The sequence below is a fragment of the Protopterus annectens genome, chromosome 9.part0 (assembly GCF_019279795.1).
Source record: "Protopterus annectens isolate FY-2018-M chromosome 9.part0, PAN1.0, whole genome shotgun sequence".
Classification (NCBI taxonomy): Eukaryota; Metazoa; Chordata; order Ceratodontiformes; family Protopteridae; genus Protopterus; species Protopterus annectens.
Window position 1 is genome coordinate 1,193,727,096 of NC_056743.1, and position 15,323 is coordinate 1,193,742,418.

At 45.0% G+C, this 15,323-nt stretch overlaps 1 protein-coding gene across 1 annotated transcript in view; it reads right to left on the reverse strand.

Moving 5' to 3' along the window:
- Positions 1 to 15,323, reverse strand: part of ZDHHC5 (zinc finger DHHC-type palmitoyltransferase 5) — a 1,362,456-nt gene that overhangs the window by 655,536 nt on the left and 691,597 nt on the right. The window contains 1 exon segment of the mRNA XM_044084108.1: positions 6,785 to 6,876. Within this exon segment, the coding sequence (XP_043940043.1) occupies positions 6,785 to 6,876 (92 nt within the window).

Consider the following 15,323-nt stretch of genomic DNA (forward strand, 5'->3'; position numbering starts at 1 on the left):
CAGCACCACGTGCTGGGGTAGAGACATCCAGGGGAATGGTGTCTGATAAGTCAGTGGGTAAAGTTTCAGAGGCCGATTCAAGAAATGTAGCAGGGGCCTCAAGTGTAGAGATAGATTCGGCTGTACCTAGATCAGTTTTCTGGGTTTCGGCCGAAACCGAGACACTCGCGGTTTGCTTAAGCGTGGTTTCAGCCGAAACCGCGAGTGTCGGTCTTTTTCTTTGCGTTTTTTTGGCAGAAAGTGTAGTCGGAGGTTCCGACGACATAATGTAAGCAAAGTCAGAACCGAAAAACTGTTCTGCAAACTCCGAGCGACGCCTAAGCGTTCGTCGGTTGAAGGAAGCACAGGCCGAACAGGCTGCTACGTCGTGGGCTGGGCCTAAACAAGGCAGACAGTAAGAATGGAAGTCTTTATGAGGTATTTGTTTCCCACAGGTTAAACAATTATTTACTTTTTCTGACATCGGCTGAGGCAAGAAAGAGTCCCCAACGGGTACTTAGCTTTAGAAGTCTTCAAGTAGTATTCGGTAGAAAAATCTCTGGATCCGACCGACCGCACTTGCGAACAGCTTCTGCTTGGCGCACGCTGCAAGAAAGACTGAGGAAAATGGCGGCTGATGCCTTTATACCCGAAGTCCAACAGTGATGACGTCGGATGGAGAGCGACATCAGCCGAAGCCGGACCCGGACTTTGGAATCCGGCCGACTGACGGGCTGCCTGACGACAGGACAACCCAGCTGTTATGACTGCAGATGCATCCATGAAGGACATCCCCTTTCCTTGCTCTGCTGTTGGCACTTTCTCCACAGCTCTCATGTTTGCTAACTCCATTATCTGTTGTAGAGCCTCTGTCTTTTGATTTGGAGGTAGATTTGGCATTCCTCTTTTGTCTGGTAAAGTGTGGAAGTGGAACCGGTAACCTTGATCTATGGTTCGTAAAATCCACTTGTCCTTTGTTATGTGGTGCCAGTTTTTTGAAAATAAGGTTAGCTTTCCGCCTAGAGGAGCTGCTATTTGTTCCCTGGTAGGCGGGTTTAGGATTAAGTCACTGTGGCTGTGTTGATGTAGTGGCAGGTGTTGTGTCTGTGCCTCTGTTGTTACCTTGCCACTGTCGTCCTCTGTAGGCACCTCCTCTGGATTGGTTTCTGCCTCTGGAACGTCTATTCCTGCCCCTTTGACGTCTTGTGGAGTCAGGAAAGGACCAATTTTTGGCAGGCCAGTTCCTGCTAAACCTTGGGGGTTGAACCTGCAAGAAATCTTTAACTGTCTGTACTGATTTTGCCTTTTCTTCCATTTTCTTCATAACCTGCTGGGCAGGTGTACCAAACAAACTTGTTTTATCCACAGGAGCATCTAGCAATTTAGATTTAACATGATCCGGTAAAGCTTGCTCCTTTAGCCATGCATGCCTTCTAATTACAGTGCCAGTCATGGCTGATCTAAATGAAGCCTCCAGTGCATCATAGCCACATTTTAAAGAATGGTTACTAACCTGCTGTATGTTATTTACCATTTCTAATACATATTTCTTATCAAGAGATTCATCAGTGGTTAGCTTTTAAGTTAACTGATCAAGCATAAACTCTTGGTATTGTATCATGTGAAACTGACAGTTTAAAGCTCTAGCTGAGAGAGTGGCAGAAGTGTAAACCTTTTACCCCATCTGTCTAATGACCTTGCTTCCCTTTCAGAAGGAACAGGGTTTTAGCTATGGTCGCTACTGCCTTGGGACCCTGGGAAATAGTTTCGGGGTCTGCAAGAGGGGCCTTGTAAAGGTGGTGATGAGTATCTGGCACCCTGTAAAATCTGTCTGGTTTGGCAGGGGCTGGGGGTAAAGAATCTGGAGCGGAGCAGACATCATTGAAAGCATCATCCACCACAGAGAGAACAGGAGGTATAGCTAAGGGCCTGTGCTGTGGAAGGTGTAAAAAGGTCCTAAGTCTTTTCCTGGAGTCTGAAAAATCCTGAGAAAGGAGCCTCTGGCTGGTCAGTTATGTCTGATTCATCAGCAGAATCATCAGAGGACACTGGCTCATGGGGCTCTGCCCTAGGTCTCTTCTCTGGGGGCTGAGAGGCCCTGTCTGGGTGAGATTGAGATCCTCTAATTAATGAAATTAAATCTTCTGCCAAAGTAAGCATTTGAGAACTGGAAGAGGGCCTGGTTGAGGGGGGTTTAACAGGCACTGTTTTAGTAGTCTTGGCTGCTTTAGCCCTGGCAAAGGCCTTAATGGACATGGCTGCTGGAGGCCTAGCAGCACCACGTGCTGGAGTAGAGACAACCAAGGGAATGGTGTCTGATAAGTCAGTGGTAAGCACCGTGGGTAAAATTTCTGAGGCCGATTCAAGAGTGTTAGCAGGGACCTCAGTTGTAGAGATAGATTCAGCTGTATTTTGATCAGTTTTCGGTTTCGCCGAAACCGAGACACTTGCGTTTGCTTAACCATGGTTTCGGCCGAAACCGGACCGCGAGTGTCGGTCTTTTCTTTGCGTTTTTGGCAGAATGCGAGTCGGAGGATCCGGCGGCATAATGTACGCAAAATCAGAACCGAAAAACTGTTCTGCAAACTCCGACCGGCGCCTAAGCGCTCGTCGGTTGAAAGAAGCACAAGACGAACAGGATGCTACGCGTGGGCTGGGCCTAAACAAGGCAGGCAGTAAGAGTGGAAATCTTTATGAGGTATTTGTTTCCCACAGGTTAAACAATTATTAACTTTTTCTGACATCGGCTGAGGCAAGAAAGAGTCCCCAACGGGGTACTTAGCTTTAGAAGTCTTCGAAGTAGTATTCGGTAGAAGTAATCTCTGGATCCGACCGACCGGCACTTGCGAACAGCTTCTGCTTCGGGCGCCACGTGGCAAGAAAGACTGAAGAAAATGGCGGCTGATGCTTTTATACCAAGACCAACAGAGATGACGCCGGGTGAAGTGCGACATCAGCCGAAGCCGGACCCGGACTTTGGAATCCGGCCGACTGAAGGGCTGCCTGACGACAGGACAACCCAGTTGTTATGACTGCAGATGCATCCATGAAGGACATCAGTGGTATTGTCTGTCCTTATTAACAGATGACCTTGCTGAAGAAATTTTCCGAAGGCCTCGATTGCATGAATCACTGCCAACATCTCTTTTTGATTGATGTACAGATGCAATTCCCAGGGAGCCCATTGCCCTTGAATGCATCTGCCCTCCATGTGCGCCCCCCCATCCATGATCTGAGGCATCTGTTGTAATTGGTTTGGCTTGCTTGAGGTTTGCTGAAGGACATGCCTTTGTTTAGCAGGCTTGCTTGTGCCCACCACAAAAATTCCTTTTGTAGACATGGAATGAGTGGAATAGTTGCTTCTAAGTTGTGGCTGTGTTGAGACCATAAACTTTTTAGGTACCATTGTAGTTTTCTCATGTGTAGTCTTGCCAGTGGAATCAGAAGAATGCAAGATGCCATGTAACCCAGGGCCTGCAGGATCTTCCTTGCAGTCATCTGGGTGTGCTTTGCTAGGCTTTTGAAGTAAACTGGTAATTGTTCTTGTTTTTCTTCTGTGAGGAAAGCCATTTGTGAATCTGTGTCCAGTTTGGCTCCAAAAAATTATTTGTTGGGATGGCAGTAGTCTTGATTTTTGAATGTTGACTGTGTATCCCAAAGCCTGCAGTAGATGAATGACATAGTCCAAGTTTCTTATCAAGGCTTGCTTGCTGTCCGCTTGAATAAGGCAGTCGTCCAGGTAAGGGTATATTTGTATCCCTTGAAGTCTGCAGTGCGCAATTACTGATGCCAGGCATTTCGTGAATACTCTGGGTGCAGTAGATAAGCCAAAAGGCAATGCTGAGAATTGATAATGCTCTGGCCCTGCAAGAAATCTGAGGTATCTTCTGCAGCTGTGTCTGATTGGGACATGCAGGTATGCCTCCTTGAGGTCCAGAGTAACCAGCCAAGACCCCTTGCCCAGCATGGGAAGGAGTTGCTGTAACGTCAGCATTTTGAATTTTGGCACAATGAGAAAAGTGTTTAGAGCGGACAAGTCTAGTATAGGTCTCCATTGCTTTTCTTTTCTTGGAACAAGGAACAGTCTTGAGTAGAATCCCTGGCCTTGTTCCTGAGGAGGAACCTTTTCTATTGCTTTGATTTGTAGTAGCTTTGAAAAATGTAAGAGTGCTTCTGCCCTTTGATTGTGTGGCAGGTTTGGCATGCCTTGTCTTGCTGGTAAGGTATGGAAGTGGAACCTGTAACCTTTGTCTATTATGTCCAAAATCCATTTGTCCTTTGTAAAAACGTGCCAATTTTTTGAAAATAAAGATAATTTTCCGCCTAAAGGTGCTTCTCTTTGAGCCTTGGTCGGCGGTGTCAAAGTCAAGTCATTGTGATTGTCCCTGTGGAGCAGTAGAACTCCCTGCGCCACTTCTCTGATTAGTTGGTTGCCATTGGCGGCCCCTGTAGGAGCCTCGGTATTGCCCTCTACCTCGAGCACGCCTGTTTTTCCCTTTGGAACTTGTCAGTGTCTGGAAAGGACCAATTCTTTGAAGGCCAATTCCTGCTGAACCTTGGTGGCTGAACCTGGAGGAAATCTTTGACTGTTTGTACTGATTTAGCCTTTTCCTCTATTGATTTCAACACACCCTGTGCATTAGCACCAAATAGCTTATCTTTTTCCAGAGGTGCATCTAGAAGCTTTATTTTAACATGATCTGGCAATGTCTGTTCTTTCAACCAAGCATGTCTACGTATGACGGCCCCTGTCATAGCTGACCTACATGAAGCTTCCAATGCATCATAACCACACTGAAGAAAATGATTGCTAACCCGCTGAGTATTATGTACCAAATCCTGCAAGGCCTTTCTATCTAAAGGCTCAGGAGAGGCTAATTTTTTTTGTAAATCATCCATCAAGAAATCCTGATACTGAAACATATGAAAAAGACAGTTAAGTGCCCTCATGGCAAGGATGGATGAAGTATAAACTTTTTTACCCCACCTCTCCAGGGACCTAGATTCCCTGTCTGCGGGCAAAGGATTTTTGGCCGTGGAGGTGGCCACTCCTTTGGGCCCCTGAGAAATAGTTTCTAGATCAACAGAGTGTGCCTTAAAGAGATGTTTATGAGTTTCAGGAACCTCTTATATCTGTCCGGCTTGACCGGAGCAGGGGGAGAGAATCAGGAGAAGTACTGGGGTCTGAGAACACATCATCCAATACATCTAACACTGGGGGTATAGCTAAAGGCCTGTGCTGGGGTAACTTAAAGAAAGTCCGAAGCCTTTTCCTGGAGTCGGAGAAATCCTGGCCCTGCCACTGAAAATGCTCTCTCATGGAGTGGAGAATCTCCCCGAAAGAAATATCCTCAGGAGGAGAGGCAGAGGGAATGGATTCATCAGCATCCGAATCCTCGTAGACCGGGAAAGATTCTTCCTGGGAATCTGAATGGTCTGACTCACCAGAGGCCTCCTCTGAGGAAAGAGTATCCACCTGCTCAACCCTAGGCCTTTTGTCTGAAGGCGGCTGAGAACCTCTGTCTGGATGAGCCTGAGAGCCCCTGATTAAAGAAATTAGATCTGCAGCTAGTCATGATCTGTTTATCAGAAGTTGAACCCTGTGGAAAAGATTTAGGAGGGTGAGACTTAGCCTGGCTGGCAGCCTTAGCACGTGTGTAGGCCTTAATGGACATAGGCACAGGAGGCCTTGCTGCCCCACGTGCTGGAGTAACTTTGTCCATCGGTATGGTGTCAGGCAAATCTTGGGCTTCGGTTACCAACAATCGGCACCGGGGTAGCCTCCGGTACCGAAGTGAGTGGTAAAACGGTGTTGTCGTCCTGGAGCGGTTGAATTACCACCTCCGAAGAGAACGATGCACTCGCGGTAGGCTTTAGCATGGTGTCGGTGGAAGTCGCGGGCCACGGATGTCGGTCCCGGTCCTTCCGTTTTTTTGGAAGTATGTGCTGTCGGTAATTCCGACGGCATGATATAGGAGTAATTTTCTCCAAAAAAGTCTACAGCAAATTCTGCCTGGCGCCTAAGTGTGCACTTACTGAAGCAAGCACAGGCAGCACAGGCCGAGATGTCGTGGTCTGGGCCGAGGCAGGGAAGGCAGTAAGAATGGAAGTCCTTATGAGGTATTTGTTTACCACAAGGCAATTATTAGCTTTTGCAGTTTTATCTGACATCGGCTGAGGCAAGAAAAGGTTCCCCAACGGGATACTTAGCTTTTTGATGACTTCGGTATCTGAAAACACAGGAGCTGGCCGACCGGCACTTGCGAACTGCATCTGCTTAGGGCACCGCGCGGCAAGAATGACTGAAGAAGATGGCGTCGGCTGATGCTTTTATACCCTGGCCGCTCTGACGTCAGGTAGGAGCCGACATCAGCCGACGCCGGACCCAGACTTTGGAATCAGGCCGACCGAAGGGCTGCCTGAGGCAGGACAACCCATATGTAAGGACTGCAGTTGCATTCTTGAAGGACATCTGTGATGGTCAGTTCCATAAAATATGCCATTACTTGGGGGAAAAAGTAACGTAATGAGAATAGTCTCAAATGTTATGATATACCACTAAAGTGGCCCTATCCAAAATAACATTAACAATTGCCAGATTACCCTTATGATGACATGCAGTTCAAACTTGACCCTAAACATGCCTACATGTGCTGTTAAGCATAAAGACTGGTTATAATGTCCAAACATAACCCAATGCTAAACTGCAAGATATTAAAAGCAGTTAGAACTTGATCAAAAACTGGATCACTGTACTCTGTTAAAAATGAAGCAAACAATAAACATTAAGAACGTGCGCACTTACCTTGGTGCTTGTGAACTACAAAGAACGTGAGATACATTTCTCCAGCAACCGTTTGTAAAAGGGTTCACACCACCTCTGAATTTACCCGTGACCTGTAGGCAAAACAACAATTATAGGTTTCACTTCCTGGCAGAGAGTTGATACAGTGTACAGCTCCAAAGGAGACCATAAAGAATGCGTAACATTATTTTCATAATAAAGTTTCATACTCGACTCCAGCATGCTCAGAAAAAAGTCAACAATTCATCATTTCATTTGTAACCCAACGCACCTATCAGCTGCCATCTGGAGTGCTGACAAAACTTAAGCTGCACTTACTCTTCGAGAAATCTCAACTGCCAAAGTAGCCAGCAATTTATTAATGTTTAATCTGTAATGGGAGTTGGCAAGATGGCATCAGTGGAGCTGGCTGGGTCTGTGCACTGCTCCACTCCAATAGTGCCTCAGTTTTTCTGGTTGTTTAAATGTAACACTGGGGTTACTTATGGCTAATAATGCAATATAAAACTGAACATTAGTAGCCGGTGAGGGTTTCTGGTAACACTCTGAAGTACACTTCATTCTAGTTTGACATTTACTGTTATATTTCAAACAGTATACATGCAATATATGCCTCTGATCTTAGAATTTGTCTCTCTGCTAAAAGGGAAACTGCACTTCTGTCACTTCTAACGGCAGATAAGGCCTCATGGCTGGATTCCACTTTGATATGATTGTTGCCTGGATGAACAATTTGAGGAAGAAATTTATATCCAATTTTTATACCATCACTAGAGTACAACTCAAACATTTCAAATTAAAAGTTTTTCTAGTTATTTGGTGGCCTCTGAAAACACCAGGACACAATACTTTACATAAAGGCATTACTATTACAGACACTGAGTATCAGGAAAGCTAAGTGTCATGGCACCATCTGCATTACCTTTTTACACAATCTGCAAATCCATGATTATTTTTGTGACTCAGTTAGTTTGACCACACCACTTCAATTGTTTGAAAACATGGAAATTAGACTTGCATGTTACAACTCAAAATCTACACAGAAAGAGACATTTTTTTCTCATGAAATGCAATGGATTTTTACTTCTGATGTAAAGTAGTGTTCTTCCCAGGCCTCCACTGAAAAAGGGCTATTTACAGCTCAGTCGGACTATTCCCGGTCAACAAAAGTAAAATAAATATTAGTGATTAATGTATTCTGCATATTAAGCAGTAGTTCACGCAACATCCCTAATGGAACAGAGTCTAATGCACAACATTAGACTGTGGCAGTCAATGTATATGAATCTAATTATGAAGCTTTAAGGCAGTAAAAGGATGGTCAGCTAAAAAATGCACCCAAGACTACTTATTCTATTTAGAGGAATTTCAGTGTAGCTCAATGATGAATGTAAAGCCACAGGTTTATTTGCAAGAAATCATGGCAATGCAGCCAGAGTATGTCACAACTAAAAATATTTTCAAGATACAAAGCATAGAATTTCTATTCTAAACAGAAAGTATAGTTGTGTAAAATCTTAGCATAATAGTAGATGTCCTTCTCTTCTGTAATGTAGTGTTCTTCACAGTAAGGATCTCCTGCCAAGGATAGTCTAACGTCCATCCAGTACACCGAAGCTTTAGATATTGTATGCACCATATATTCATAGGCTGGTACTAGGCTATCGGCCCTAGGGCCTATACAAGCCTAGCCATAACAATTCCCTGACTATTTCTTCCCACAATATTTACTTCCCTGGACCCCTGTCTAGCAGGGCAACTGACGTGATCCCTAGGGTGACTTTCCTATCTACCATCCAATCGTCAAGGTTCCTTTTGAAGAGGGCCAAAGAGGCGCTCTGCTTGACATGTACGGGCAGTCTATTCCAGAGTCTGGGGAGTCCCTGGGTCAGGAACCTATCCCACCAGCATGTTTTGTTCATTGTGATGACAAGGTTTAGATCCCTGGAGCATGTGGCTTTGAGGGATTGGGATTTCTTTAAGTGTAGCGTGCCCAACAGCTCTGGGTTTGACATGACCTTGTATGTTAAGCAGAGATCGCCTCTGAGTAGACAATATGCAACAAAAGTATAACTGGAGTTTTTTTTTTTTTTTTTTAGATGGTCAGCACAAGGCATCTGTTATAGGCCTGTGATTCTTTTAGTGAGGTATTTCTGTGGCCTTTCCAGTTGTTGCAGATGTCTTGAGAGGTACATACCAAACGAGCGTTGTATTCTATAATGAGTCTGAGGGAGAACTACAGTGGGACAATGACCTTTTTTCTGTATGAAAAGGCCTTAGTGATGAGGTGTGCCACATAGAAGGATTTCCTGACTGTTGTGGTGATGTGGTTATCAAAGGTGAGACCACTGTCCACCTGTGCCCTAAGTCTCTCATCACACTTTCGGTGTTTAGTGTACTGCCACCTATGTGGTAATTCATGGGTACATGTTTCTTCCCAAAGGGGATAACTATACATTTCTTGGCATTGAGATTGAGCCCATGGCTCTGGCACCAAGCATCTGTTTCTGTAAGGCCCTTTTGTAGAATATCCACATCATTTGAGGATTCAATACTGGTTCCCAGTTTGCAGTCATCTGTGAACTTTGTTAGCCAGAGTCCCTTAGTGTTGGCCTGTACTTCAGAGAAGTAGATGCCAAACAAGAGTGGTCCCAGGACTGAACCCCGAGGTACTCCACTTCTCTGGATCTGGATTTGGAGTTGGCTACTTTTACAGTGTGGATTCTGTTAGTAAGCCAGTTGGCAACCCATCGAGTGATGTAGGGATTAATGCCCAGCTTAGTAAGTTTATCTATGATTCCAGAGTGGGGGATGGTGTTGAAGGCCTTGGCGATGTCCAGATATGCTGTGTGGACTGCCTTACCCTCGTCCACAGCTCTGGAAACTGATTCGAAGATGTCAGTCAAGTTCATGAGACAAGATCAGCCCTTCACAAACCCAAACAGGGTGGGGTCCAAGGTTTGCTCCCCGTTCACGACATATAGACTCAGTTACCCAGAAGTGGACTGCCCCAGTACAGAACAGTCTCCATAAGAGAAAAGAAGCTATGCACATCCAGGAGAAAATGCATATGGAAATGGAAGACCCTCGGTCAGAAGGAAGACAAAAACAAAATCCAAATGAAAAAAAGAGTTGGAGGGAACAAATACTGCAACAGTTAAGAGAAAAACATCTACTGTAATGGTAAGATTTTACACACCCATACAATGTTCTTCTATATTACTGCTGCAGTATTCTTCACAGTACGGAGAGTATAAAAGTTGAAGAAAAAGGACTGGGAGGTGGAAGGCTGGGAAGAGTCCCTTAACAAACCCATGCAGAATGGCCCAAGCAAAAAGTACAGTTTTGTACCTACCATAAATGTAGATGTTCGAAGATCCACATTGCTGCAGTCCTTACACTTGGGTAGTCCGCTGTCCTCGGTCGGCCCGAATATCAAAGTATAAGGCTGACGTCGGTCAAGGCGCATTAGACTGACATCAGGACGTCAGGGTACAAATGCGCATGACCGACGTCATATCCTCAAGTCTTTTCTTGCCCCAGATGTCAGAAGACCCTAAAAAGAACGGTCAAAACCAAAAGACAGCAAACAACCAACCAACCACCCTTGCACTAATAATATGTACAATATATACAATATACACAATATTTACCACCCAACCCACACAACCGCCTCTAACTACAGAGGGGAAGGAGGGAGGGTAAATTGGACTGCAGCAATGTGGATCTTCGAACATCTACATTTATGGTAGGTACAAAACTGTACTATGTTCTTCATCTCACATTGCTGCAGTCCTTACACTTGGGTAGAATCCCAAAGCAGAGGTAAGGAGGATGGCAAACTATAAAGAAGCAGGAGCTGCCAAAATGCCCTGTAAAATAGCAGTGGCAAAACCAGCCCTAGATTTAGAGTAAAGTGGAAGGTGATAATGCTTAGAGAAAGTATGCACTGAACTCCAAGTAGCTGCCTCCAAAATATCTTTAGTTGCCACCCCTTAAAAAGCTGTCAAGTGGCAGTAGCCCTAGTGGAATGAGGCCTAATCCCAGCTGGAATCTCCTTGCCATGATGGGAATAACAGAAAGCAATGCAAAACCCAATCCACTTAGAAATAGTTTGTTTTGACACAGGCTTGCCCTGAGAACTCAAAGCAAAAGAAACAAATAACTGCTGAGACTGCCTGAACCCTTTAGTTCTGCTCAAATAATATCGCAACTGCCTGTGTACATCTAAAGTGTGCAAAATCTTTTCCCCTTTATTTTGGGGATTTGCATAAAAAGTAGGCAAATGAATAGTTTGGTTTAAAGCCACACTAGAAACCACTTTAGGCATAAAGGAAGGATTAGTACGCAAAGATACCCTATCCTTATGGAAAATTAAGAAAGGCTCAACCGCCATAAGGGCCTGCAATTCAGAAACCCTTCTTGCAGAGGTAATGGCCAACAAAAAAGCAGTCTTCCATGATAAATATTTCAACTCGGTAGTAGCTGCAGGCTCAAAAGGTTGTAGAGTGAGTTTCTCCAACACAAAATTGAGATCCCAAGCAGGAGTAGGAGCTCTACGGGGGTCTTATATTCTTTGTCCCTCTAAGAAATTGCTTGAACAAAGGATGAGAAAACAATGGTGGGTCACAGTCATAGTGAGCCGAAATTGCTGCAGCATGAACCTTAATAGAAGAGAAGGACAAACCTTTGTCCAGTAACTCAGTAAGATATTGAAGAGCCACACTTAAATTAGGCTCAGAAACATCAAAATCCTTTGCTGCACTCCAAAATAAAAATCTCTTCCATTTATCTGCGTACACTTTCCTTGTACTAGGCCTTCTAGCTTCCAAAATAACATTCAAAACTTGCTGTGGAAGTTGAGACCCTCTATGGTTCAAAACAGAATATGCCAGGCTGTTAGGTGAAGAGAGTGAAGCTTAACATTGAGTAAATGACTGTTCTCCTGAGACAACAGGTGTGGAATCAAGGCAAAGGCCATGGAGGCTCCCACTTCAGGCTTCTCAGTAATGGGTACCAGTCCTGTCGAGGCCAATCTGGAGCTATTAAAATCATCTTTGGCTTGTCCTGTCTGACCTTTAGAAGTACCTTTGGGAGGAGAGGCAGAGGTGGAAAGGCATACACATGAAGATTGCTCCAATTGAAAGAAAGAGCATCCACTTTCCAAGCTGTGGGATGAAACCTTTTCGTGCAAAACTTTGGCAGCTGGTGGTTTAGTGGAGAAGCGAACAGATCTATGTCTGGAGTTCCCCATGACACTGTCAATTTTTGAAATACATGAGGATCCAATTTCCACTGTGGGGATCCATAATTGCCTGCTCAACACATCTGCTAAGGAGTTCTGTGCTCCGCAGAAACCTTGCCTGAAGATGTAGCTGTAAACTGAGAGCAGTCTCCCACAAAATCATTGCTTGCCTGCATAGAGGATAAGAATGTGTTCCCCTTGCTTGTTGATGTACCACATGACAGTTGTGTTGTCTGTTAGAATCAACACCTGCCCTGGAAGAAGTAAATCCTTGAAAGCTATTAATGCAAACTGGACTGCTAACATCTCCTTCAAGTTGATATGTAGATGTTGTAGTCTGGCAGGCCACTTGTCTTGTATCCACTTTCCATTTAGATGAGCTCCCAAGCTTTGTCTGAGGCATCTGTCGTTAGAATCTGACTCGCCTCTGGCCAGGTCACAGAGAGTCCCTTGTTTAGGTGACATTCCTGAGCCCACCACAAAAATTCCTTTTGAATGCAAGGTATTATCTGAATGACAGTGTCCAGATCCTGGCAGTGCTGTGTCCATACATTTTTGAGATACCATTGTAGCTTCCTCATATGCAGTTTGGCATTGGGAAGCACCAGAATACAAGATGCCATGAACCCCAAGGCTTGAAGGACTGTCCTTGCAGTCAGCCTGGACTGATGAGACAATTGATGAAAGTAAAGGGAAAGATTCTTTTGTTTGTCTGGGGTCAAAAAAGCCATCTGGGATGCTGTATTCAGTCTTACACCCAGAAAGCACATGTCCTGAGAGGGTACTAGACTGGACTTTATTTCGTTCACAGAATACCCCAGGCATCTTAGCACTGCTATCACATATTCCAAATGATGAAGAAGCTCGTCCCTTCCTTGAGCCAGAATCAGGCAATCGTCCAAATAAGGATAGATCTGTATTCCTTTTAGCCTGAAGAAAGCTATCACTGAAGCAGAACTTTCGTGAACACTCTGGGCAGTAGATAAGCCAAAGGGCAATGCAGAGAACTGATAATGAGAAGCCCCAGCCCGAAAACGCAGATACTTCCTGCAACTCAGTCTGATAGGAACATGAAGGTAAGCCTCCTTGAGATCCAAAGTTACCATCCAATGATCTTTGCCCAGCAGAGGTAAAAGCTGTTGTAACGTCAACATTTTGAACTTGGGAATGTCCAGATAAGTGTTGAGGATAGATAAATCCAAAATTGGTCTCCACGTGTTCCCCTTCTTGGTACTAGGAACAGGCGAGAATAAAATCCTAGGCCCACTTCTGGCATAGGGACCGCTGTATTGCCCCTATTTGAAGTAGCAGAGAAATTTGTTTGTGAGCCTCTATTCTTTGCTGAGGAGGAACGTCTGGCATGCCTTTGAAAGGAGGCAAGGTATGGAAATAAAACCTGTAACCTTGGTGTATGATATCCAATACCCATCTGTCTTGGGTAATTAAACTCCAATTTTCCTTGAAAAGCGCCAACCTTCCTCCCAAAGGTGCTGCCAGACGAGAAAGCTCTGGCAGCTGAAAAGGTAGGTCATTGGGTCTGTTTACGAAAGGACTGACCCCTGCCCTCACCCGAAGACTGTGCAGGTGAACTCCCTGTTCTAGGCCTGAAAGAGCCCTGAGCTCTGCCCCTACCACGTCTAGATCTACCCCTAGACTGAAAATCATAAGAAGGATACGTCCACCCCTTGGTAGGCCAATTTCTACTAAACTTCGGAGGCTGAACCTGCAAGAAATCTTTAACAGTCTGCATAGACTTAGCCTTGTCTTCCATTTTCTTTAAGACTGCCTCAACAGGTGAACCAAAGAACACATCAGATTGTAAAGGAGCATCTAAAATCCTTGTTCTAACATGGTCAGATAAATTCTGATCCCTCAGCCAGGCGTGCCTGCGAAGAACTGACCCAGTGGCAGCCACCCTAGACGAGGCCTGTACAGCATCAAAACCATATTGCAAAGAATGCTTACCCACCTGTTCAGAAACATGTACTAAATCTTGTAACTCTTTACACTCAATACCTTCCGCCAGAGCATCTACCTTAGACTTCAGTTGAGAAAGTAGATAGTTTTGGTATTTCAACATGTGAAACTGGCAATTCAAAGCCCTCATAGCTAGGGTGGAAGAAGTATAGACTTTCTTTCCCCATTTATCCAAAGCCCTGGCCTCTTTATCTGGAGGAACCGGATTTTTAACAACAGAAGCCTTAACACCCTTAGGCCCCTGACTAACAGTTTCTGGGTCCGCCCTAGGACTCTTAAAAAGATACTTATGAGCTTCAGGCACCCTGTAATACCTATCCGGTTTAACAGGAGCAGGAGGCAAAGAATCAGGATTAAGAGAAGCCTCTGCAAACACATCTTCCACAACATCCAGAACAGGAGGTATAGCCAAAGGCCTATGCTGGGGTAAAACAAAAATTCCTAAGCCTTTTCCTGGAATCAGAGAAGTCCTGACCTTCCCACTTAAAATGCTCCCTCATGGAATGAAGAGTCTCTGAAAAGAAAAATCCTCAGGAGGAGAAGCAGAAGGAGAAGAATCATCCACATCAGAATCAGAATAAGGAGAATACTCCTGCAAGTCTTCAGTCAAGACTCAGAAACATCCAAGCCTGCTCAAAACTCCCCAACTCAGGTTCCACCCTAGGTCTCTTATCAGGAGGGGCAAAGAACCTCTAATCAAAGTAATCAAATCTTCTGCCATTTTAAGCATATGCTTCTTGGGCACAGATCCTGAAGAACTAGGAGTGACACCAACTGAAGCTAAACCTGGCCTGCCTCTGGGAGAAGCCTTGGAAACAGAAGGAGAGGGCCTAACCACCCTAGGAAGGGAGGGGAGTACAGTAACCTGAGAAGCCCCTTCAGCCTGACCTGCCTCCTGAGAGGCCACATCCTGCAATAACAAAGTCTCCCCCTGGGACTCCAGAGAAACCTCCAGCGGAACCCCCGGCTCCACCGACACCTCTAAAGAACCGGCGTCCGGTACAGACGGCTCTTCTTGCCTAGGCTTAGCTGCTTTGTCCTTGCGCTTCTTTGAAGAAGCGGACGTCGGAGCATCCGACGGCGTATTATAATTGCACCGCTTCCCGAAGACTAACCTGGCACAATCTAACCTTCTCTTAATAGTGCGCTTATTGAATCTAGCACAAAAGCGACACCCAACAACGTCGTGCTCAGGCCCTAAACAAGGAATACACAAAGTATGATAATCTCTATGCAGTATCTGTTTCCCACAAGAAATACAGTTATTCACTTTTTCTGACATCCGTAAACCACTGAGGCAAGAAAAACTAAAATATT